This window comes from Poecilia reticulata, chromosome 9 (assembly GCF_904066995.2).
Source record: "Poecilia reticulata chromosome 9, P_reticulata-male-v2, whole genome shotgun sequence".
Classification (NCBI taxonomy): Eukaryota; Metazoa; Chordata; class Actinopteri; order Cyprinodontiformes; family Poeciliidae; genus Poecilia; species Poecilia reticulata.
Genome location: NC_088838.1, coordinates 35,730,196 through 35,752,575, shown reverse-complemented (window position 1 = coordinate 35,752,575; position 22,380 = coordinate 35,730,196). Strand labels below are relative to the sequence as shown.

The following is a 22,380-nucleotide window of genomic DNA, read 5'->3' as shown; positions in this document are numbered from 1 at the left end:
GAAGCGTGTCGATGGGGAAAAGGCAGACTGACATAAACCTTTTAAAACAACAGAAACAATTTCTGATTATTGAAATGTAAAAGTGCTGTGTTGTTCTATCACCCCGTTTCATACCGGACCACTTACAGCTCCGTGTTAACGCTATAAAATGAACGCTCTCTATCGAGGTATCACCATGGAGGGATTTCTTTATTTAAATGGGTTCATTTTTCAGAGGGATACTCAGTGAGGGTATCGTGATTTTAGTCATTACATGTTTATAAGAGAGATTTTCTGTTGTCCTTCCATGGAAGCGTCCAGCTTTCAAACAGAAATAAAACATTTTTTAATCTAAGTTGCTGCTTAACATGATCACAGAACTGGAAAAACAAATGAAAATACCAGACAAAGTGAATCACAGCAACGTCATCAGCTGGTGAAACACTGAACTGATGCGGTGAAGCTACTAGCCGGAGCGGAGCCAAGAAGCTAACAGAAGCTAACAGAAGCTAACAGAAGCTAACAAACACTGAATAGAAGAAGAGCTGCCATCGATACAGTTGCAGTCAAGCATGATTTAATGTTACACAATACAGTTTTACCAAGTTGCTCAGTCTAAACTGGTATTGTTGTGGATTTAAGGTGTAAAGTTTACCTTCGACCAAACGCCCCCCAAAGGCATCCCAGCGCCCCCCTTTTGTAAAAATGTCCGCCAGCTTCCTGTCTTGTCCTCTCTCCTCTAGCCATGTCCAGCCCCACTTGTCTTTAATTCCTTTCTCAACTAAACATGTTTCTTTACCAGGTCAGACAAACTCCATCTTCTTTCATATCGCATTTGATTTAACCGCCTAACTGAACACAAGCTTCTTTTCTACAAACCTATTTACAGTCACTGGTCAACAACACGGGAGCTAGAGCTCTGATTGGCCGACATCTTTGTGATCTACAGTTTGGTTGAGGCGGATCGTTTGGTCCCCAGACAGAGCTCCTTACGCCCTGAACATGTCTGACTGCATAAAACCCTCAAATCCTTAAAGCTTTTAAACGTCCACTTCTCTCATTTATATTCAGATTTAGTTTAAGAGTTCATCTCCGTCCTCCAGAGGAAACCCAGCCAAAACTAATCAAACCCGGTCACATGACCTGCACATTCATGACGTCAGCATCGCTTGATCCTCCTCTGGTGGACAGACAGCAGAAACACCTGGTTCCACTTTATGCAGCTGATTCTGCAGCTCAAACCATTTATTCACACAGAGATTAGTGAACGTCCCCCACTGTCCTCCACCGTCCAGCTGTCCTTTAGTGTGCCTCCAGGTGTGTCTCTAACACCAGCTGTGTGTGTGTGTGCGCGTCTCCAGGTGTGTGTGTGTGTGTGTGTGCGCGTCTCCAGCTGTGTGTGTGTGTGTGTGTGTGTGACTCCAGGCTTTGAGGAGCATCTGGAACAGAACCTCCTGGTACCGGGTCGCTGATGGTTGAGCTGAAACTATAAAAATCGTCTCTGAAGGAACTAATACCTGAGATTTATCAGAGCTGCCGTTTGGTTCCAACTGATCAATAACTGATCAATAACTGATCAATAACCATCAGAGGTCGGCAGGCTGATGGTTAGAGAAGTGGTTCCGTCTGACTGGACTCTGGAGCAGAACCAGGTGGAACCAGTGGATAAAACGTTCTGATGCGGAAGGGGCCACGCCCCCTTCTAACAGGGTTCTGCCGGCACCGGTCCAGTCTGGGTCAGAACCAGGTCCATAAAGCCCAGCGGCATCCAGCTGTGCCAAGTCCCGATTGGCCGCTGCTCCTCCACAGCTCATCTCTGATTGGCTCGTGCAGCGTTCCGTGGGCGGATCCTCAGAGAGAGTTCCCACAGAGCTTCCTCTGCCAGGTGATCGCTGAAGTCATTAAAGAACGACATGATGTCATCATCCCGCGCCAGAGAGTACCGCCTGCAGGGACACAGACAACACACTGATGGATGGTGGTTGGATGGTGGATGGATGGTGGATGGATGGTGGTTGGATGGTGGATGGATGCTGGTTGGATGGTGGATGGATGCTGGTTGGATGGTGGATGGATGCTGGTTGGATGGTGGATGGATGCTGGTTGGATGGTGGATGGATGGATGCTGGTTGGATGGTGGATGGATGGTGGATGGATGGTGGATGGATGGTGGTTGGATGCTGGTCGGATGGATGGTGGATGGATGGTGGATGGATGCTGGTTGGATGGTGGATGGATGGTGGATGGATGGTGGTTGGATGGTGGATGGATGCTGGTTGGATGGTGGATGGATGGTGGATGGATGGTGGATGGATGCTGGTTGGATGCTGGTTGGATGGTGGTTGGATGGTGGATGGATGCTGGTTGGATGGTGGATGGATGGTGGATGGATGGTGGTTGGATGGTGGATGGATGCTGGTTGGATGGTGGATGGATGGTGGTTGGATGGTGGATGGATGCTGGTTGGATGCTGGTCGGATGGTGGATGGATGGTGGTTGGATGCTGGTTGGATGGTGGTTGGATGCTGGTTGGATGGTGGATGGATGCTGGTTGGATGGTGGATGGATGCTGGTTGGATGGTGGATGGATGCTGGTTGGATGGTGGATGGATGGATGGTGGATGGATGGTGGATGGATGCTGGTTGGATGGTGGATGGATGGTGGATGGATGGTGGTTGGATGGTGGATGGATGGTGGTTGGATGGTGGATGGATGGTGGTTGGATGGTGGTCGGATGGATGGTGGATGGATGGTGGATGGATGCTGGTTGGATGGTGGATGGATGGTGGATGGATGGTGGTTGGATGGTGGATGGATGGTGGTTGGATGGTGGATGGATGGTGGATGGATGGTGGATGGATGCTGGTTGGATGGTGGTTGGATGGTGGTTGGATGGTGGATGGATGGTGGATGGATGGTGGATGGATGGTGGTTGGATGGTGGATGGATGGTGGTTGGATGGTGGATGGATGGTGGTTGGATGGTGGATGGATGCTGGTTGGATGCTGGTCGGATGGTGGATGGATGGTGGTTGGATGGTGGTTGGATGGATGGATGGTGGTTGGATGGATGGTGGATGGATGCTGGTTGGATGGTGGATGGATGCTGGTTGGATGGTGGATGGATGCTGGTTGGATGGTGGATGGATGCTGGTTGGATGGTGGATGGATGGATGCTGGTTGGATGGTGGATGGATGGTGGATGGATGGTGGATGGATGGTGGTTGGATGGTGGATGGATGGTGGATGGATGGTGGTTGGATGGTGGATGGATGGTGGTTGGATGGTGGATGGATGGTGGATGGATGGTGGATGGATGGTGGTTGGATGGTGGTTGGATGGTGGTTGGATGGTGGATGGATGGTGGATGGATGGTGGATGGATGGTGGTTGGATGGTGGATGGATGCTGGTTGGATGGTGGATGGATGGTGGTTGGATGGTGGATGGATGCTGGTTGGATGCTGGTCGGATGGTGGATGGATGGTGGTTGGATGCTGGTTGGATGGTGGTTGGATGCTGGTTGGATGGTGGATGGATGGATGGTGGATGGATGGTGGTTGGATGCTGGTTGGATGGTGGTTGGATGGTGGATGGATGGTGGATGGATGCTGGTTGGATGCTGGTTGGATGGTGGATGGATGCTGGTTGGATGGTGGATGGATGGTGGTTGGATGGTGGATGGATGCTGGTTGGATGGTGGATGGATGGTGGTTGGATGGTGGATGGATGCTGGTTGGATGCTGGTCGGATGGTGGATGGATGGTGGTTGGATGCTGGTTGGATGGTGGTTGGATGCTGGTTGGATGGTGGATGGATGGATGGTGGATGGATGGTGGTTGGATGCTGGTTGGATGGTGGATGGATGGTGGATGGATGCTGGTTGGATGCTGGTTGGATGGTGGATGGATGCTGGTCGGATGGTGGATGGATGGTGGATGGATGGTGGATGGATGCTGGTCGGATGGTGGATGGATGGTGTGGTTGGATGGTGGATGGATGGTGGATGGATGCTGGATGGATGGTGGTTGGATGGTGGATGGATGCTGGTCGGATGGTGGATGGATGCTGGTCGGATGGATGCTGGTCGGATGGTGGATGGATGGTGGTTGGATGGATGCTGGTTGGTTGGTGGATGGATGCTGGTTGGATGGTGGATGGATGGTGGTTGGATGGATGCTGGTTGGTTGGTGGATGGATGGTGGATGGATGGTGGTTGGATGGTGGATGGATGCTGGTCGGATGGTGGATGGATGGTGGATGGATGGATGCTGGTTGGTTGGTGGATGGATGGTGGTTGGATGGTGGATGGATGGTGGATGGATGGTGGTTGGATGGTGGATGGATGGATGCTGGTTGGATGGTGGATGGATGGTGGTTGGATGGTGGATGGATGGTGGATGGATGCTGGTCGGATGCTGGTCGGATGGTGGTTGGATGGATGCTGGTTGGATGGTGGTCGGATGGTGGATGGATGGTGGTTGGATGCTGGTTGGATGGTGGATGGATGGTGGTTGGATGGTGGATGGATGGTGGATGGATGGATGGTGGTTGGATGGTGGTTGGATGGTGGATGGATGGATGGTGGTTGGATGGTGGTTGGATGGTGGATGGATGGTGGATGGATGGTGGTTGGATGGTGGTTGGATGGTGGATGGATGGTGGTTGGATGGTGGATGGATGGTGGATGGATGGATGGTGGTTGGATGGTGGATGGATGGTGGATGGATGGATGGTGGTTGGATGGTGGTTGGATGGTGGATGGATGGTGGTTGGATGGTGGATGGATGGTGGATGGATGGATGGTGGTTGGATGGTGGTTGGATGGTGGATGGATGGATGGTGGTGGATGGTGGTTGGATGGTGGATGGATGGTGGATGGATGGTGGTTGGATGGTGGTTGGATGGTGGATGGATGGTGGTTGGATGGTGGATGGATGGTGGATGGATGGATGGTGGTTGGATGGTGGATGGATGGTGGATGGATGGTGGTTGGATGGTGGTGGATGGTGGATGGTGGTGGATGGTGGGTGGATGGTGGGTGGATGGTGGATGGATGGTGGTTGGATGGTGGTGGATGGTGGATGGATGGTGGATGGATGGTGGTTGGATGGTGGATGGATGGTGGTGGATGGTGGTTGGATGGTGGATGGATGGTGGTTGGATGGTGGATGGATGGTGGTTGGATGGTGGTTGGATGGTGGTTGGATGGTGGATGGATGGTGGATGGATGGATGGTGGATGGATGGTGGATGGATGGTGGTTGGATGGTGGTTGGATGGTGGATGGATGGTGGTTGGATGGTGGTTGGATGCTGGTTGGATGCTGGTTGGATGCACTCACTCCCTCTGGAAGCCCCTCAGAGTGTCCAGGATGTTGAACTGCTGCCAGCACTTGGAGAAGTTGACCTTTGACCCCTGTGGCGTGGTCAAGGTGTCGGGGTTCCCCAGGTGGACGAAGGTTAGGTCCTGCAGGATCAGCCCCCTGCAGGTGCAGCGGGTCAGACAGGGACAGGAGTTAGAGACGTCGTCATGGCGACGCCCAAGCGAGCCCTCAGCAGGTGAACCTACAGGTAAGGGATGCAGGGAGGCTCCGCCTCCGCCAGCGCCGCGCGGTACGCCCTGAAGGACGACGAGCTGTCGATGAGCGAGGACATGTCCTCCAAGCTCTGGAAGACACAGGGGACAGTGAGGACAGGTGAGAGGGCAGTGAGGACAGGTGAGAGGACAGTGAGGACAGGTGAGAGGACAGTGAGGACAGGTGAGAGGGCAGTGAGGACAGGTGAGAGGGCAGTGAGGACAGGTGAGAGGACAGTGAGGACAGGTGAGAGGGCAGTGAGGACAGGTGAGAGGGCAGTGAGGACAGGTGAGAGGACAGTGAGGACAGGTGAGAGGACAGTGAGGACAGGTGAGAGGGCAGTGAGGACAGGTGAGAGGGCAGTGAGGACAGGTGAGAGGGCAGTGAGGACAGGTGAGAGGACAGTGAGGACAGGTGAGAGGACAAGGGCAGTGAGGACAGTGAGGACAGGTGAGAGGACAGTGAGGACAGGTACCTCTGCCGTGCCGCGCTGCCAGTCCAGCCGTCTCAGGGGGGCGGAGTCCAGGGCGGACAGGATGGACAGGTAGGAGTTGAAGTTGTTGAGTTTCCTCAGGTTCTGCGGAGACACAGCAGAGACATGTCCACCAGCTGGACAACAGGGGGACACCGTCCTCATCCTCACTGCTTACCTTCATCACCTTCAGGAACTTCAGCAGGTGCTTCTCTCTGTCCTGAGCCTTGTCCTGCAGGATGACCACGGAGCGCACCCTGGGGGTCAGAGGTCACAGGTCACAAACAGCAGAGCTCCGCTGGACTGACCCAACAGAACCAGAACCAGAACCAGAACCTGGGTTTCCTCACCAGAAGGAAACGTTATTGAAGTGCTGAGTGAACTCTGTCAGGTGAGGACTCCTCTCCTCGTTCTGCTCCTTGGACCAAAGCAACACCTCTGGCAGCTGAGAGACAGACAGGTGAGAGACAGCAGAGACAGACAGGAGACAGACAGACAGGAGAGAGACAGACAGCAGAGACAGACAGCAGAGACAGACAGGTGAGAGACAGACAGCAGAGACAGACAGGTGAGAGACAGACAGCAGAGACAGACAGCAGAGACAGACAGGTGAGAGACAGACAGGTGAGACAGACAGGTGAGAGACAGCAGAGACAGACAGGAGACAGACAGACAGGTGAGAGACAGACAGGAGAGAGACAGACAGGTGAGAGACAGACAGGTGAGAGACAGACAGGTGAGACAGACAGGTGAGAGACAGCAGAGACAGACAGGAGACAGACAGACAGGTGAGAGAGAGACAGCAGAGACAGACAGGAGACAGACAGGAGACAGACAGGTGAGAGACAGACAGGAGAGAGACAGACAGGTGAGAGACAGCAGAGACAGACAGACAGGTGAGAGACAGACAGGTGAGAGACAGCAGAGACAGACAGACAGGTGAGAGACAGCAGAGACAGACAGGAGACAGACAGGTGAGAGACAGACAGGAGAGAGACAGACAGGTGAGAGACAGCAGAGACAGACAGGAGACAGACAGACAGGTGAGAGACAGACAGGAGAGAGACAGACAGGTGAGAGACAGACAGCAGAGACAGACAGGTGAGAGACAGACAGCAGAGACAGACAGGTGAGAGACAGACAGCAGAGACAGACAGGTGAGAGACAGACAGCAGAGACAGACAGGTGAGAGACAGACAGCAGAGACAGACAGGTGAGAGACAGACAGGTGAGAGACAGACAGGTGAGAGACAGACAGGAGAGAGACAGGAGAGACAGACAGCAGAGACAGACAGGTGATCACCTGGATCTTGCAGAACAGGTCTGAGTCCAGCAGGGTGAGCTGTTCAGCCAGGTCCTGACTCCTGAAGTCCAGCAGAGTTCCTGGCCTGCCAGGTGAAACACACAGGTGAGACAGCGACCAATCAGAGCGCAGCGTGGGCCGTCTAGTGCAGTCGGGTGGGCGGGGCTACCTGGCGGCTACGCCTTTGGCTGCAAGGGGGCGGAGCGACTGAGGGGAGCCAATCAGCTTCCACCTCTCCTCCATCTTGGACAGGATGTTGGCGTGCAGGAGGCGGGCCATGCCCAGCTCTCCACCAATCAGAAGGCAGAACACCAGGTCAGACAGCAGCAGCAGCAAATCAGGTTCCAGCTCCACAGAACTGCAGCGAGAGAGAGCCGAGCGATCAGAACCAGAGGTCCGGTTCCACACCAGAACCAGAGGTCCGGTTGGGCCCGGCAGTCTCACCTGAGCCCAGCCACCACTCTGACCAGCAGCTGGATGGAGTTCCTGGCGGCCGTCGGGTCGGCGGCGCCGCCTTCCCTCAGGATTCTGTACGTGTTGCTGGTTAAGGACATGACTGACCCGGACCGTGGTTCTGACCCGGCGGGAAGGACCGAGGCGTCCCTCGGGTGTTTAAGGATATCTGAGCTGCAGCTTGCTGATGACATCACTGGGCGTGGCGAAGCCCCGGTAGGTGCAGAGGAAGGCCTCCTGGTACTGGTTCTGTTCTGTAAAAACCCAAACAGGACACCATCAGGTCCAGTCCGGTTCTGTCCTACAGAACCTCAGCTGTCCTCTGATGCTGGTCGGGTCAGCCTCACCAGGGGAGTTCTGTTGGTTCCGTTGGGTTCCTGCTCACCTGAATCCCGCCCCCCTCCCCTCCCCCTGCAGAGACAGGTGGCCTCGTGTGATTGGCTAGCAGACGTACCGCTGCTGCCGGGCTGTGTGGCATGGACCAATAGGATCTCAGGAGACGCAGCCTTCACCTCTGGCCCCTCCTCCTCCTGAGGGCAGAGGGGCGGGGTTAGAGCACAGGTGAGACTTGTGACCACAGCAGAGGGGGCGGGGCCAAACCTCAGACTTCAGAGTGATTCTGTGACGGATCTCGTTTGGGTCAGCCAATAGGAGCTCGTCTTCTTCATCTTCCTCTCCGTTTCTCTGGCTGAACTCTGACCCCTGCTGGTGGTCCACAGAGCTGCAGAGCAGTGAGGCTGAGAGTCTGCACAGGTGTGTGTGTCTAGAGGACAGGTGTGTGTGTCTAGAGGACAGGTGTGTGTGTCACTAGAGGACAGTGTGTGTGTCTAGAGGACAGTGTGTGTGTCACTAGAGGACAGGTGTGTGTGTCACTAGAGGACAGGTGTGTGTGTCACTAGAGGACAGGTGTGTGTGTCACTAGAGGACAGGTGTGTGCGTCACTAGAGGACAGGTGTGTGTGTCACTAGAGGACAGGTGTGTGTCTAGAGGACAGGTGTGTGCGTCACTAGAGGACAGGTGTGTGTGTCACTAGAGGACAGGTGTGTGTGTCACTAGAGGACAGGTGTGTGTGTCACTAGAGGACAGGTGTGTGCGTCACTAGAGGACAGGTGTGTGTGTCACTAGAGGACAGGTGTGTGTCTAGAGGACAGGTGTGTGCGTCACTAGAGGACAGGTGTGTGTGTCACTAGAGGACAGGTGTGTGTGTCACTAGAGGACAGGTGTGTGTCTAGAGGACAGGTGTGTGCGTCACTAGAGGACAGGTGTGTGCGTCACTAGAGGACAGGTGTGTGTGTCACTAGAGGACAGGTGTGTGTGTCACTAGAGGACAGGTGTGTGCGTCACTAGAGGACAGGTGTGTGTGTCACTAGAGGACAGGTGTGTGTCTAGAGGACAGGTGTGTGCGTCACTAGAGGACAGGTGTGTGCGTCACTAGAGGACAGGTGTGTGTGTCACTAGAGGACAGGTGTGTGTGTCACTAGAGGACAGGTGTGTGTCTAGAGGACAGGTGTGTGTGTCACTAGAGGACAGGTGTGTGTGTCACTAGAGGACAGGTGTGTGCGTCACTAGAGGACAGGTGTGTGTGTCACTAGAGGACAGGTGTGTGTCTAGAGGACAGGTGTGTGCATCACTAGAGGACAGGTGTGTGTGTCACTAGAGGACAGGTGTGTGTGTCACTAGAGGACAGGTGTGTGTGTCACTAGAGGACAGGTGTGTGTGTCACTAGAGGACAGGTGTGTGCGTCACTAGAGGACAGGTGTGTGTGTCACTAGAGGACAGGTGTGTGTCTAGAGGACAGGTGTGTGTGTCACTAGAGGACAGGTGTGTGTCTAGAGGACAGGTGTGTGTGTCACTAGAGGACAGGTGTGTGTCTAGAGGACAGGTGTGTGTGTCACTAGAGGACAGGTGTGTGTGTCACTAGAGGACAGGTGTGTGCGTCACTAGAGGACAGGTGTGTGCGTCACTAGAGGACAGGTGTGTGTGTCACTAGAGGACAGGTGTGTGTCTAGAGGACAGGTGTGTGTGTCACTAGAGGACAGGTGTGTGTGTCACTAGAGGACAGGTGTGTGTGTCACTAGAGGACAGGTGTGTGTGTCACTAGAGGACAGGTGTGTGTGTCACTAGAGGACAGGTGTGTGTCTAGAGGACAGGTGTGTGTGTCACTAGAGGACAGTGTGTGTGTCTAGAGGACAGTGTGTGTGTCTCCAGAGGACAGGTGTGTCTCCAGGACCGGGGTGTGTAGGTGTGCGCCTCACCTGTCCTCGTTGTCAGACTGTGTGTCCTGGAGATAAAACAAATCACAGGAATGAAATGACACCTGGAGAAGCTCTGATGACAAAGCAGCAGATCATTTCAGTAAAATCTCTCATCCAGTCATTATGACCTGTGGCAGACATTTTCCAAGATGGCCGCACTAAATTTGCCAGTGGATGCTTATGGTGTCCAATTATAGGGGCGTGTATTGAACCATAGAGATCATTCATATTGTCTAGATCTTCCTTTCTCTGTTGGACACCTTTCAAAATGGCTGCCAGAATGTGTGTTTGCACCACAATCAGCAGCCGTTGTAGCCAGCGGTGGGCACAGCCAACCAAAACGCTGGCTGCTTTTCCCACTACAGCGTAACGCGGCTCACCGTTCTCGCCGCTTCGCACATGGTTGTTGTTGTGCCGTTTCTTTCATTGTGTTCTGCGTCCTGATTGGCTAAACAGTCTCCGAGCTCCTTCTCTACCTGTGTGCAGCAACGTTACGGCATTTAAATATAAGTAATACAGATTGGCCAGTCAGGAGCTGGAAGCTGCTGGCCAGAGGCAGCAGAACCGGAGGCTGGATGATGAGACCCAGCTGGGAGGAGGCGCTGGAACGACACGGATCACATGAAGGCTGATGCACATCCTCTGACCTGACAGGCTTTGTTCTTCAGTGTGGAGTATTTAATTATGCCGTGTAAAAACTGGAGCCAACTACTTCACTGAAGTAGCAGAAGCTAATGCTAGCCAATATGATGACTGTCTAAACGTCTCATCTGGATCTCATTTCAGCTGACGAGCGATCCGAGGCCCGCTGACAGGTTCTGGTTCTTCTGCATTTCATGACTTTAAAGTTTAAGAACAGGAGCGAAGCTGAAAACATCGATGGGACAGGAAGTTCATGAAAATGGGGAACAATAACTGGCTCAAAAACGGCAGCCATCTTGAAATGCCAGAGCCTGATGGGAAATATGACGAACATCCAAGCTGAGAGGTCAGCATGCTAATGCTAATGCTAGCAGTTACAGACAGACGGTTTCGATGGCAGAACTTAGGCCCGGTTCTACAGAGGTTCTGACCTCTGACCCTGAATGAGGGGCTAAGGTCAACCTGAGACTCAGGTTCTGGTCGCTGATGTTCTCATCAGAACCTAGTGGTTCTGGTTGGACCCGGCACACAGAACCCAAGCAGAACCCTGGCGTTCTGCTTCTTCTTCCTCACCTGCTGTTTCTTCTTTGGTGGCAAAGCAGGGGCAGGAAATGGACCTACAGAGGGGGCGGAGCCTGTGGTCAGGTGATCCAGCTGGTGGGCGGAGTCTTGCTCTCGCTGTCGGACTTTACATTTCTGGTAGAACGAAACCGCAGACGGGTCGGTGGAGGACGTGGAGCAGAACTGCAGGTACTGATGGACTGAGGACAGATGGAGGACAGGTGGAGGACAGATGGAGGACAGGTGGAGGACAGATGGAGGACAGGTGGAGGACAGGTGGAGGACAGGTGGAGGACAGGTGGAGGACAGGTGGAGGACAGGGATGTCAAAACTGCAGTTATTATCTTAGGACCTAAAGATGAACGATGTAGACTTATAGACCTAGACTTATGATATACAGTTGTAGATCTAGAATTGCAGATCTAGAGTCAGCATCAGTTCTTCCAGCTGTAAACTAGAGATCAGGCTGACCTCTGACCTCTGACCTGAGCCTCCAGAGCCTCATGAAGCCGGTCCCTCAGTGGACCTTCTAGCAGCTGCAGAACATTTCAGGCCCAGAGGACGAAAGTCTGAGACCAGAAACTTTGATCCCTGCAGCTGGAGACCTGAGTAGAACCAGGAGGATGGAGACACCAGCTGGTTCTACACCAGCTGGTTCTACACCACCTGGTTCTATACCACCTGGTTCTACACCACCTGGATCTACACCACCTGGTTCTACACCACCTGGTTCTACACCACCTGGTTCTACACCACCTGGTTCTACACCACCTGGTTCTACACCACCTGGTTCTACACCACCTGGTTCTACACCACCTGGTTCTACATCACCTGGTTCTACACCACCTAGTTCTACACCAGCTGGTTCTACACCAGCTGGTTCTACACCACCTGGTTCTACATCACCTGGTTCTACATCACCTGGTTCTACACCACCTGGTTCTACACCACCTGGTTCTACACCACCTGGTTCTACACCACCTGGTTCTACACCACCTGGTTCTACATCACCTGGTTCTATACCACCTGGTTCTACACCACCTGGTTCTATACCACCTGGTTCTACACCACCTGGTTCTACATCACCTGGTTCTACATCACCTGGTTCTATACCACCTGGTTCTACATCACCTGGTTCTATACCACCTGGTTCTACACCACCTGGTTCTACACCACCTGGTTCTACACCACCTGGTTCTACACCACCTGGTTCTACACCACCTGGTTCTACACCACCTGGTTCTACACCAGCTGGTTCTACACCACCTAGTTCTACACCACCTAGTTCTACACCGCCTGGTTCTACACCACCTAGTTCTATTCAGATAGATTAAAAAAATACGGATTAAATATCTGCTGCTGCCGGATCAACCTGCTGGTTCTGGTTCTGCTCTGCATCAGAACCAGAACCAAACATGGAGAAGCAGCTTTCAGCTTCTACGTTCCACAGATCTGGAACAAAATTCCAGAAAAGTGAAAAACTGCTGAAACCCTGAGCTCCGTTCAGGCTAAACCCGGCTGGATGAAGTTGCTATGGAAACGTAATTTAATGACGCCTCTCAGCAAATTGATGTTCTTAACCAATCAGCTGCTCTGCTTTCACTCACTGTGTCGCTTCTTCTCAGGAAGGGGGGGGGGCGTCTTACTGGGGGACAGGGGGGAGGACATGGGGGCTTCAGGGTCAATGACATCATCACTGGGGGCGGAGCCTGTGTCCTCATGGGTGGAGTTAAACCCAAAGGCCTTCTGAGAGCCGCTGACGCCTACAGGGAGAAGACAGGACAGACAGGTGAGGAGGGACAGGTCACATTTCTTTATAAACACTTAGTTTAGAAAGTTGAAGTCGCACCAAAGTGCCAAAGTCCATGAATAAAAAACGAAATAAATAAGTTCCAATATATAAATCAGAGGCTTCAGTGAGTAAAAACGATGTAAGAAGCTCCTTGAACCTGTTTAAGACTCAATCAGACCTGAAGACGGCAAATCCTCAAATAAAGAGCTTCAGTTATTCAAACTGATAAAAATATGAACATTTTCTCTAATCCTTAAAACAGAAACTTAGCTAAATTAAAACATTGTGTCTCCTAATGGCTCAGAGCCAACAGCAACGTTTTTCAGCTGGAGGGAAGCTAGCAGGAACCGTTTCACCTCTAGCATAAAAATTATCCTCACAAGAAAGTCCAAAACTTTATTTTCGCTAAGATGAAGAAAGTTTAATTCCATCCATGATTTGACTTGAAATAAACTGTCTAAGACTGTAGAGCCATTTTTATTATTTTTACAATAAGCTAACTGAGCTAACCAAGCTAATAGAGCTAGCCAAGCTAACTGAGCTAACAGAGCTAAGAGGATATCACATTCTACTGTTTCTCAACTTGTTTCAGTCCAGCCCCCCCCAGCCTCTATCCAGCCCCCCCCAGCCTTTATCCAGCCCCCCCAGCCTCTATCCAGCCCCCCCAGCCTTCATCCAGCCCCCCCCAGCCTTTATCCAGCCGCCCCAGCCTCTATCCAGCCCCCCCCGGCCTTCATCCAGCCCCCCCAGCCTTTATCCAGCCCCCCCAGCCTCTATCCAGCCCCCCCCAGCCTTCATCCAGCCCCCCCAGCCTTCATCCAGCCCCCCCCGCCCCTTACCCACCCCCCCCAGCCTTCATCCAGCCCCCCTCCCCCCCAAAGAATCTGCAGGCTGCTTTGCACTGATTATTATTTTATCATTAATATTAACCATCACTATTGTAGATGTTTTGATTTTTATGCTTGTTTCTGTTTTTATCATCAAAAATAATTTCCCAGAGAACAAAAAGTCATGAGAATAGAAATTATTTTCACAGCGTCTATGAAAAATGCAACAAACATTCAAGTTAAAACCTGTAGGTCTAACAGCCAATCAGAGTGGAGAATATATTCCTATTGTCATTTTCTAGTGTTAAATATTCCACTAAATGACCAGATTAAAGATGCTCAACATGCCAGTTTAAACTCTGATCTATTAGCAACCGACTGAGCTGCAGCATTAAAACATGGATAGAACTGTAACTACATTAATCATAACTCTTCTTCTCTTCAGGGTTTCTGGTGGTGCAGCTCTGTGCTGCCTTCAGGAGAATGGGACATCAGAGCATCATCCATAAAACTTCATGTGGCATTTATTGTTCAAACCAGAGCTTTCAGTGGAAAAACTAAAGTTCCTTTAATGCCATACAGTCTCTGTATTAATTATTGCTCTAAAGGTCTTGCCATACCAGTTTATTCCTCTGTATTTACTTTAGTTTCTTAGTTTATTCTTGCATTTTGTTCTTCATTCATTTCCATTTAGTTTCCTTTGATTAGTTTTATCCTCTCTTGGTTTATTGCTATGTCCACTTTAGTTTCTTTCCTGTTGCTACATTTATTTTATCGTTTATTGACCATCAGTAATCTTCACTCATCACCTGCTGCGCCTCCTAATCGTCATGTTTCACATCATGTGTTGATTTTTCACTGTTCAGCGTCGGATTCTCTGTTTTTATGCCATAATTCACATCTAGTTCGTTGCTCCATTTCATGTCCCGTTTCTCCTGTTTCAGAGTTTAGCGCAATGTGAACGTCTTTTTTAACCCCTTAAGGTGCAGGGCGGTGGGGAAGCGTATCGATGGGGAAAAGGCAGACTGACATAAACCTTTTAAAACAACAGAAACAATTTCTGCATTCTGATTATTGAAATGTAAAAGTGCTGTGTTGTTCTATCACCCCGTTTCATACCGGACCACTTACAGCTCCGTGTTAACGCTATAAAATGAACGCTCTCTATCGTGGAATCACCATGGAGGGATTCCTTTTTTTCTTTATTTAAATGTGTTCATTGTTCAGAGGGATACAAAGTGAGGGTATCGTGATTTTAGCTACCAGTAGCAGGAGAACGGAGCTGCACCAAGAAGCTAACAGAAGCTACAAACACTGAATAGAAGAAGAGCTGCCATCGATACAGTTGCAGCCAAGCATGATTTAATGTTACACAATACAGTTTTACCAAGTTGCTCCAAGTCTAAACTGGCTTTGTTTGCATTTAAGGTATAAAGTTTACCTTCGACCAAACGCCCCCCAAAGGCATCCCAGCGCCCCCCTTTTGTAAAAATGTCCGCCAGCGCCCCCTGCCGTCCTCTGAACGCCCCCTGGGGGGCGGTACCGCACACGTTGAGAACCGCTACTCTACTGTGTCAAATGCTTCTCTGAAATCCAGCAACAAGACAGCAGCAGCTCAGAGTCCAGAGAGAGACAGAGGGACAGACAGAGGGACAGGTGTGTCCTCACCTGTGGTGCTGCGGCGTCTCTTCTCCGGCAGGGCGGGGGGCAGTGTCTCCGAGGACGACAGGTCGGTGTGGAGGAAGTCGTAATCCGGGTCATCCTCTGAGGAAAGACAGAATTAGAACCGGGTCCAGCCTGGTTCTACACCCCGACCAGAACCAAGAACCAGGACTGAGGCGGTTCTGAGTCCAGTCTGTCTCTGGAGGACCGCAGGACAGAACTAGGCCGGTGTCATGGATCAACTGGTGGCTAAATTAAGTGGTGGGGGCAGCTGGGAAAGACGGATGTTCCTGTGGGCGTGGCTTTTTAGGACCCCTTTACCGAACCAGGAAGTAAACCACAGACATCATTTACTAAACAATGCGATAAGCTTAAAGAACATGTCAGTCAATGCAAGTGAAGACGTAAAATAATGGTCATTACTTTAACAATGCTGAGTGAAACTCTGTTTAGTACAGTCTCCTCTTGAAGTCCTCTTGATTATATTTCAATATATTCTTGAATATTCCTTCACATACAAATAATTATGTTGTGACTGGGTCTAAGAGAAAGCTGGCACATTTTCTCATCCGTTTATTTACGTTTGTCGTGTTTTGATCAGGAAATGACACAGCCACCTCATGTTTTACTAACATCTGCGTTGAGGACCCCGTTTGAACGTCACTAGTTAACCTAGTGACTGCGGCTCGATTGTTTTTTTTAAGTTTATTTCCCATCGTCTACTACGGTGGCCGACAGGCGCAAATGCGCAGCTCTATAGACAATTGTTTAGAAACAAGTTTTCACATGTAACATTAAACACATATGCGTCAAACAGGAATTACAACAAAGTTTTGTAAGCTATTTTGTCACAGTTAGCATTTTCAACAGGCATTGACGCAGCCACCTACAATTTAGAAACATCTGCGGTGCGCATAGATTTCAACCAGTTAATTTAGCCACCAGTTAATCCATAACACCGGTTCTTGTATACCTACCTGCTGAAGTCACTGCCAGCAGGGGGCAGCAGTCCCCAAACACAGGAAGTGGCAGCTGAGAGGATGTGATGTCACTCACAACCCCTTCTGTGGGCAGGAAGTGTGTGTGTGTGTGTGTGTGTGTGTGTGTGTGTGTGTGTGTGTGTGTGTGTGTGTGTGTGTGTGTGTGTGTGTGTGTGTGTGTGTGTGTGTGTGTGTGTGTGGTAGTTACCACTTGGTGAGGTGTTGGCTGCAGAGTCTGCAGAGGAAGAAGAGAGTCTCTTGCAGCAGCTGTCATCCTGAAACACACAGATTGTGTTTTCAGCATCTTCCGGTCCTCCAGTAGGTTTGTTCGCTTTTTCTGAATGAACGTCTCACTGCTATGCTATGCCATACTATGGTTGCTAAGCAGCCATGCCGTCTGCTTAGCAACCAAGCAGACGGCATGATTCCTGAGTATGGAACCCAAACGGAGCAAAAATGAGGGAAGCGAAGGCTGCGCCCTGTGGAACCGCAGCAGAGGATTCAGAACCAGCCGGGTTCCATCTGATGTTCTACTGAAACCCGGCTGGTTCTCTGAGCAGTTAGCAATGGTTAGAAACTCTTAGCAGCTGTTAGCAGCAGTTAGCAATGGTTAGAAACTCTTAGCAGCTGCTAGCAGCAGTTAGCAATGGTTAGAAACTCTTAGCAGCTGTTAGCAGCAGTTAGCAATGGTTAGAAACTCTTAGCAGCTGCTAGCAGCAGTTAGCAATGGTTAGAAACTCTTAGCAGCTGCTAGCAGCAGTTAGCAATGGTTAGAAACTCTTAGCAGCTGCTAGCAGCAGTTAGCAATGGTTAGAAACTCTTAGCAGCTGCTAGCAGCAGTTAGCAATGGTTAGAAACTCTTAGCAGCTGTTAGCAGCAGTTAGCAGCTGCTAGCAGCAGTTAGCAGCTGCTAGCATTGGTCAGCAGTGAGTATCAGCTGTTAGCTCAAGCAGAACAGCAACAGATTCAGCAGAATCGTTACTGAATGTTCTGAGTTTGCTAAACAGACTGAAAAACCTCTACAGTGTGACCAAGAAACAACAACTTCCTGTGAGACTTTAAAAATAAAAGCCTCTTGGAGATCAGCTTAAAACGAACTAAGCCATTTGGTCAGGAAGTGGCTGCACACCGACAACCCTGCTGACCCGTTCATGTGACATGACCTCACCTCCACCTGCAGGTCTTCCTCGGGCTGCCGGATTATTGGTGTTACTATGGCAACCTTGCAGTGGGCAGGGACAGGGAGCGGCGGCGTCTGGCGCCTTTTAGGAGGCAGAGCGGGAGGACTGAAACAAGGAGAGAGAGAGCGAAACGGTTAGAGGACACGTCCACAGAATGGACATGTTTGTCCAGAAGGACACACCCCTGTGGTTCTCCAGGAGTGAGACTAACAGCTCCACCTGCTGGTGGCATGCAGGTCCTGCAGTCGCCACAATCAGCTGATCTGGAACAGAGACCGTTTCCTCTCCACTGTTGCCGTATGCTTGACCTTTTCTGATGTGCTAAGTAACGGGGATCCATCGGTCTGGTGATTGGACTGGGCCACGCCACACGACTGGACCAACAGGCCGACCTTCTTTTTTTCTCTCCCTCTTGCTTCGGTGAAGGCGGACGCTTCTTTCCTCTGCTCCCTCCTTAACCCGAACCCTGAATCCATCTTGGAGAAGCTGCTGGTTTCGGCTCAGTGAATCCATCAAACTAACTGAGATGGACCAGAGAGACTTTAGGGAGGATTGAAATTCATAATCTTCCCGACGTCAGACATTCTGTCTCTGAATCGGCTTCCCCCGTGTGGCCTTGGAAGGGCTGCATATCTCTAATCTCCTTGAAGATATGTAAACATGACGCTCTTCCCTCCTCACCCCCTGCTGTTTCCATGGAGCTGTGTGGTTTCATGGCCCTGAGACGTCACCGTCTTCACTCGTGTCTTTGTTTTGTCCTTTTTGTTTCATTTTAATTCCTGTAAAGCATTTGAATTGCCTTGTTGCTGAAATGTGCTATATAAATAAAATCACTCGGTCATTTATGGCCATGAATTGACCCAAAGCAACTTTAGGACGAAATGTCCATGAGGACACCAAGACATTCTGATCAAAGCGGTTCAGTTCCTTCTGGACAACCCAAACAGGTCCCCAAGGACACACTGTCCCCTGAGACACTGTCCTCTGCCTTCATGTCATTGAACAGACGTCCAGCCCGTCCAAAGAAAAGACGAAGCTTTCCTTTGATCAGAAATGAAAACCTCATGTCTCAGTTTGTCCCTCCACTCACACCGACCCAGTCCGGTTCTGGTTCTGATCTGGTTACAGTCTGATCTGCAGCTGGTCGTCTTTCTGGCCGCATCTTCTTCTTCTGCTCTCCACGCAGACAGGAAGTTAGTGGAGAGAGCAATTGTCTGCTTCCTGTTTCTATTTGAGCTCACAGCTCCTCGTTCTCACCGAACATTGGACTCAGCAGAACCAGAACCTGGAGAGGTTCTGGTCCAGTTCAGTGTGAACAGCAGCAAACCGGTCCAGACCCGGTCAGACCTGGACTCACCTGAACGCAGACTCCTGAGGGGGCGTGGCCTGGGGGAGGGGCTCTGGGACGGGCATGGGGGGTTTGGGCGGGGCATGTGTCCCCGCCGCCTTCGTCTTCGTCCCTTCCCCCCGTCCCTTGCTAGAAGGACAGGGCGGCGTCCTAGTGGACGTCTCCTGGTTTTCAACGTCCCTGGATTGTGATTGGACAGGAGACAAGGGGGCGGAACCTTCCCGTCTCTCTGCGACCAATCGGACGAGCTCCTGGAAACCAAAAGACAACATTTACTGTCCCCCGTGGACAAACAGAGGACACAGAGACTGTCTACTGAGGACACCTGTCCTCACCTTGGCACTGTTCAGCACGCCCCTGATCACCGTGGTAACGCTCTCCGAAGACCCACCGTCGTCACGGGAGACGCCCTGAAGCATCACCTGGTCGGCCCAGCGGATCAGCTGAGCGACAGCGCCATAGAGACGGGCGAGTCGGGCGGAGACAGTCTTACTGCGGGGACAGACAGGGTACAGGAGACAGGGTAGACATGGTGTGGACAGGATGAGGACAGCGTCCCCTCCCTCACCTGTCCAGTTCGTCCGGCTCCAGCTCCACCAGCGCCTGGACGGCCTCCAGGATGCCGGTGAAGGCTCCGCCCACCAGGCCGCCCACCATGGACCGGTCCAGGCCCGGTTTGTGTCCTGCGGGTCGGTCCAGGTCCAGTCTGTCCACCAGGGCCTTGAAGTACTGCAGAGAGCTGAGGACGGCGCGCTCCTGGTCCAGCAAGATGGCCGACTGCAGAGAGGCAGCGTCATCAGAACCTCAGGAACATCGGCTACCGGTCGGACCGGGTCGGTTCTCAGGCCGATCCCAGCGTTTTTCAGCCAGTGAATTCACTGACTGACTAAGACTTTGGAAGAACCAGAACCAGAACCAGAACCCCTTGATGTTCCTCTCAGTGTTGATGTGGAGGCCTGCTAACGTTGCTAACACTGCAGTGAGCAGTCTGGGTTAGCATGCTAACGTTGCTAACACTGCAGTGAGCAGTCTGGGTTAGCATGCTAACCTGCTAATGTTGCTAACACTGCAGTGAACAGAGTCTGGGTTAGCATGCTAACCTGCTAATGTTGCTAACACTGCAGTGAGCAGTCTGGGTTAGCATGCTAACCTGCTAACGTTGCTAACACTGCAGTGAGCAGTCTGGGTTAGCATGCTAACCTGCTAACGTTGCTAACACTGCAGTGAACAGAGTCTGGGTTAGCATGCTAACCTGCTAACGTTGCTAACACTGCAGTGAACAGAGTCTGGGTTAGCATGCTAACCTGCTAACGTTGCTAACACTGCAGTGAACAGAGTCTGGGTTAGCATGCTAACCTGCTAACGTTGCTAACACTGCAGTGAGCAGTCTGGGTAGGCATGCTAACCTGCTAATGTTGCTAACACTGCATTGAACAGAGTCTGGGTTAGCATGCTAACCATGCTAAGTGCTAACTGAGGAACGCCAGGTAACCTTATGACCTCTGCAGGTTCTGGTTCTGAACTACTCAGAGCACAGAAAGGAGGAGTTTACAATAATCATTTACTATTTTATTAATTTAATTAATGTCATGATTTTATTAATTACTGCTTTCTGGCTGATGATATCAGAATAAGTTCTGACCGGGTTCTGACTCAGGTCCAGGTCCGGAGGCTTGGCTCTGGTCCGGTTCCGCTGGGGATGGAACTTGTCCTTCAGCTTCATGGTGAGGAAGACGATCTGGGAGGCTGAACAGGAAACCTTCATCAACAATCCATCAAAATAAAAGCCTCTCAGCTGAGGTGGCAGCAGGTAAATCTGTGATTTGATTGGCTCAGCCGTTTAGGCCCCGCCCACCAGATGCTTCTAGAAGACTGTAGGCCTCAGCCAGCTGAGGTCAAAGGTCAGGGTACACATAAAGCCTCTGCTCTAAAAACAAGATGGCTGCCGGTCTGAGGGTGACCCATCACAGCAGAACCGGAGAGGTCGGGCCCAAACCGGGTCACCAACAGAACCAGGATCCAAACACAGCAAAAGATCTGGAGCACAACGGTCTAGTCAAAGTAGGAGCTGAGGAGCTGGTGCTGACCCGTTCTGTTGTTCTGTTAGAACCCTGAGAAAACCCGGGATGAGACCGGTTCTGACAGCTGAACTCAGACTGGATCAGAACCGAGCCGGTCCAAACAGAACCAGCTGAGTGGGTTCATCCAGAACCACATCAGAACCAGAACCAGGATATTAAGGCTGAACTGGTGATACCAGAAAGCTCTTCCTGTCTGGCCCCAGATCCCGGATCGGTTCTGATCCGACTGACTTCTGACAGCGTCCGGGTACTGGTGCTGCCTTCACTGTCACCTCAAAGCGTGGGACAGAACCGGAGCGGGTTCTGCTGCAGGAAGTGAAGCGCGACGGAAACTCACCTGATTTTGAGTCTGAGCGGGAAGACATCGTTGGTGCGGGGCCCCGAGGGGGACAGGTGGACAGCGGGGGGACAGGTGGACAGCAGGGGGACAGGTGGGACCCAGCGGGGACGGACGAGACGCTCTGATCCTCTCAGTCTGGGTTTCTGTCGACCAGCCGTCTCACTTCCTTCCTCCTTCTCTTCTTCCTCTTTCTGTGAAACTCAGCCTCCCGGTAACCATGGCAACAGCCACGCCGCTCGCTGAGGTCGCAGCGGTTCCTCACGCAGCAGCTCCCCCTGCTGGCCGAAAGCACTCAACACAGGAAGCTCCCCTCCAGCTGCAGGCGGGTCGCTGCCAGAACCCGAACTGGATCAGACCCGGAACCGGTTCAGACTGGATCCAGAACCGGTTCTAGGTCTGATTGATAAATCTTGTAAAATTTCCTTTTAGATCCAGAAGTTTCCATTCGTTACATCAGGACTGGATGGAAACTCTTCAAACCATCAGAGCCTGGAACAACCTGGAATAACCTGGAACAACCTGGAACAACCTGGAAAAACCTGGAGGATTCAGCCAGCCTGTTTTCCTTCCTGATTCAGTAACTTGTATTAAATGTTTGTTTCCATGTTAGTGAATCTGCCTCCATGTTTGTTGTGAAACAGATCCAATCGGAGCCAGGAGGAGGGGCTTAGCGCTGTCAGTCATGCTCATGCACACGCTGCTAAATGTGCCAATGGAGGAGAAACAACTTACCCTGACAGGAAATTTTATCTGCCTTCATCAGTCGCTATGCTAACTATCTTAGCATTCATTCAAAATGGCTGCGGTGTGTAGGGAGGGTTTGAGCAGCATGTACACAAGGATGAGTGACAGCGCTAACACCCTCCTCCTGTCTCTGATTAGTCGGTCAGGACATGATGAGTTTCAGCAAATATGTAAAAGCATTTTCA

General features: G+C 51.4%; 1 protein-coding gene across 2 annotated transcripts; it reads right to left on the bottom strand.

The window, feature by feature from the left end:
• Window positions 1-170: 170 nt before the first annotated feature.
• On the bottom strand, window positions 171-22,154 carry LOC103460404 (rap guanine nucleotide exchange factor 1). 2 transcript variants are annotated; one of them, XM_081611093.1, is made up of 23 exons: window positions 21,449-22,154; window positions 20,673-20,776; window positions 19,599-19,807; window positions 19,366-19,522; window positions 19,040-19,281; window positions 17,670-17,787; window positions 16,710-16,776; window positions 15,528-15,623; window positions 12,848-13,003; window positions 11,253-11,440; window positions 10,038-10,063; window positions 8,383-8,503; window positions 8,237-8,312; window positions 7,952-8,036; window positions 7,774-7,863; window positions 7,499-7,687; window positions 7,330-7,414; window positions 6,377-6,471; window positions 6,205-6,283; window positions 6,030-6,131; window positions 5,548-5,645; window positions 5,321-5,461; window positions 171-1,925 (listed from the first exon to the last, which is right to left on the bottom strand). In XM_081611093.1, exons 1-23 carry the CDS (start codon window positions 21,474-21,476, stop codon window positions 1,790-1,792), a joined length of 2,688 nt encoding a protein of 895 aa, XP_081467219.1. In that variant the 5' UTR covers window positions 21,477-22,154; the 3' UTR covers window positions 171-1,789. The 2 variants fall into 2 exon arrangements, with proteins under 2 accessions (XP_081467219.1, XP_081467220.1); XM_081611094.1 differs by having other exon boundaries at window positions 12,887-13,003.
• Window positions 22,155-22,380: the final 226 nt, after the last annotated feature.

What these genes read in the sequence shown, in the direction of transcription:
- LOC103460404 (XM_081611093.1), bottom strand. Translation starts at nt 21,476, where the DNA reads ATGTCTTCCCGCTCAGACTCAAAATCAG. An exon ending in AGGAAGACCTGCAGGTGGAG is followed by an intron (nt 16,777 to 17,669) that starts GTGAGGTCATGT and finishes TGTGTGTTTCAG; the next exon opens with GATGACAGCTGCTGCAAGAG. An exon ending in CCTCCCTGCATCCCTTACCT is followed by an intron (nt 5,462 to 5,547) that starts GTAGGTTCACCT and finishes CTGCACCTGCAG; the next exon opens with GGGGCTGATCCTGCAGGACC.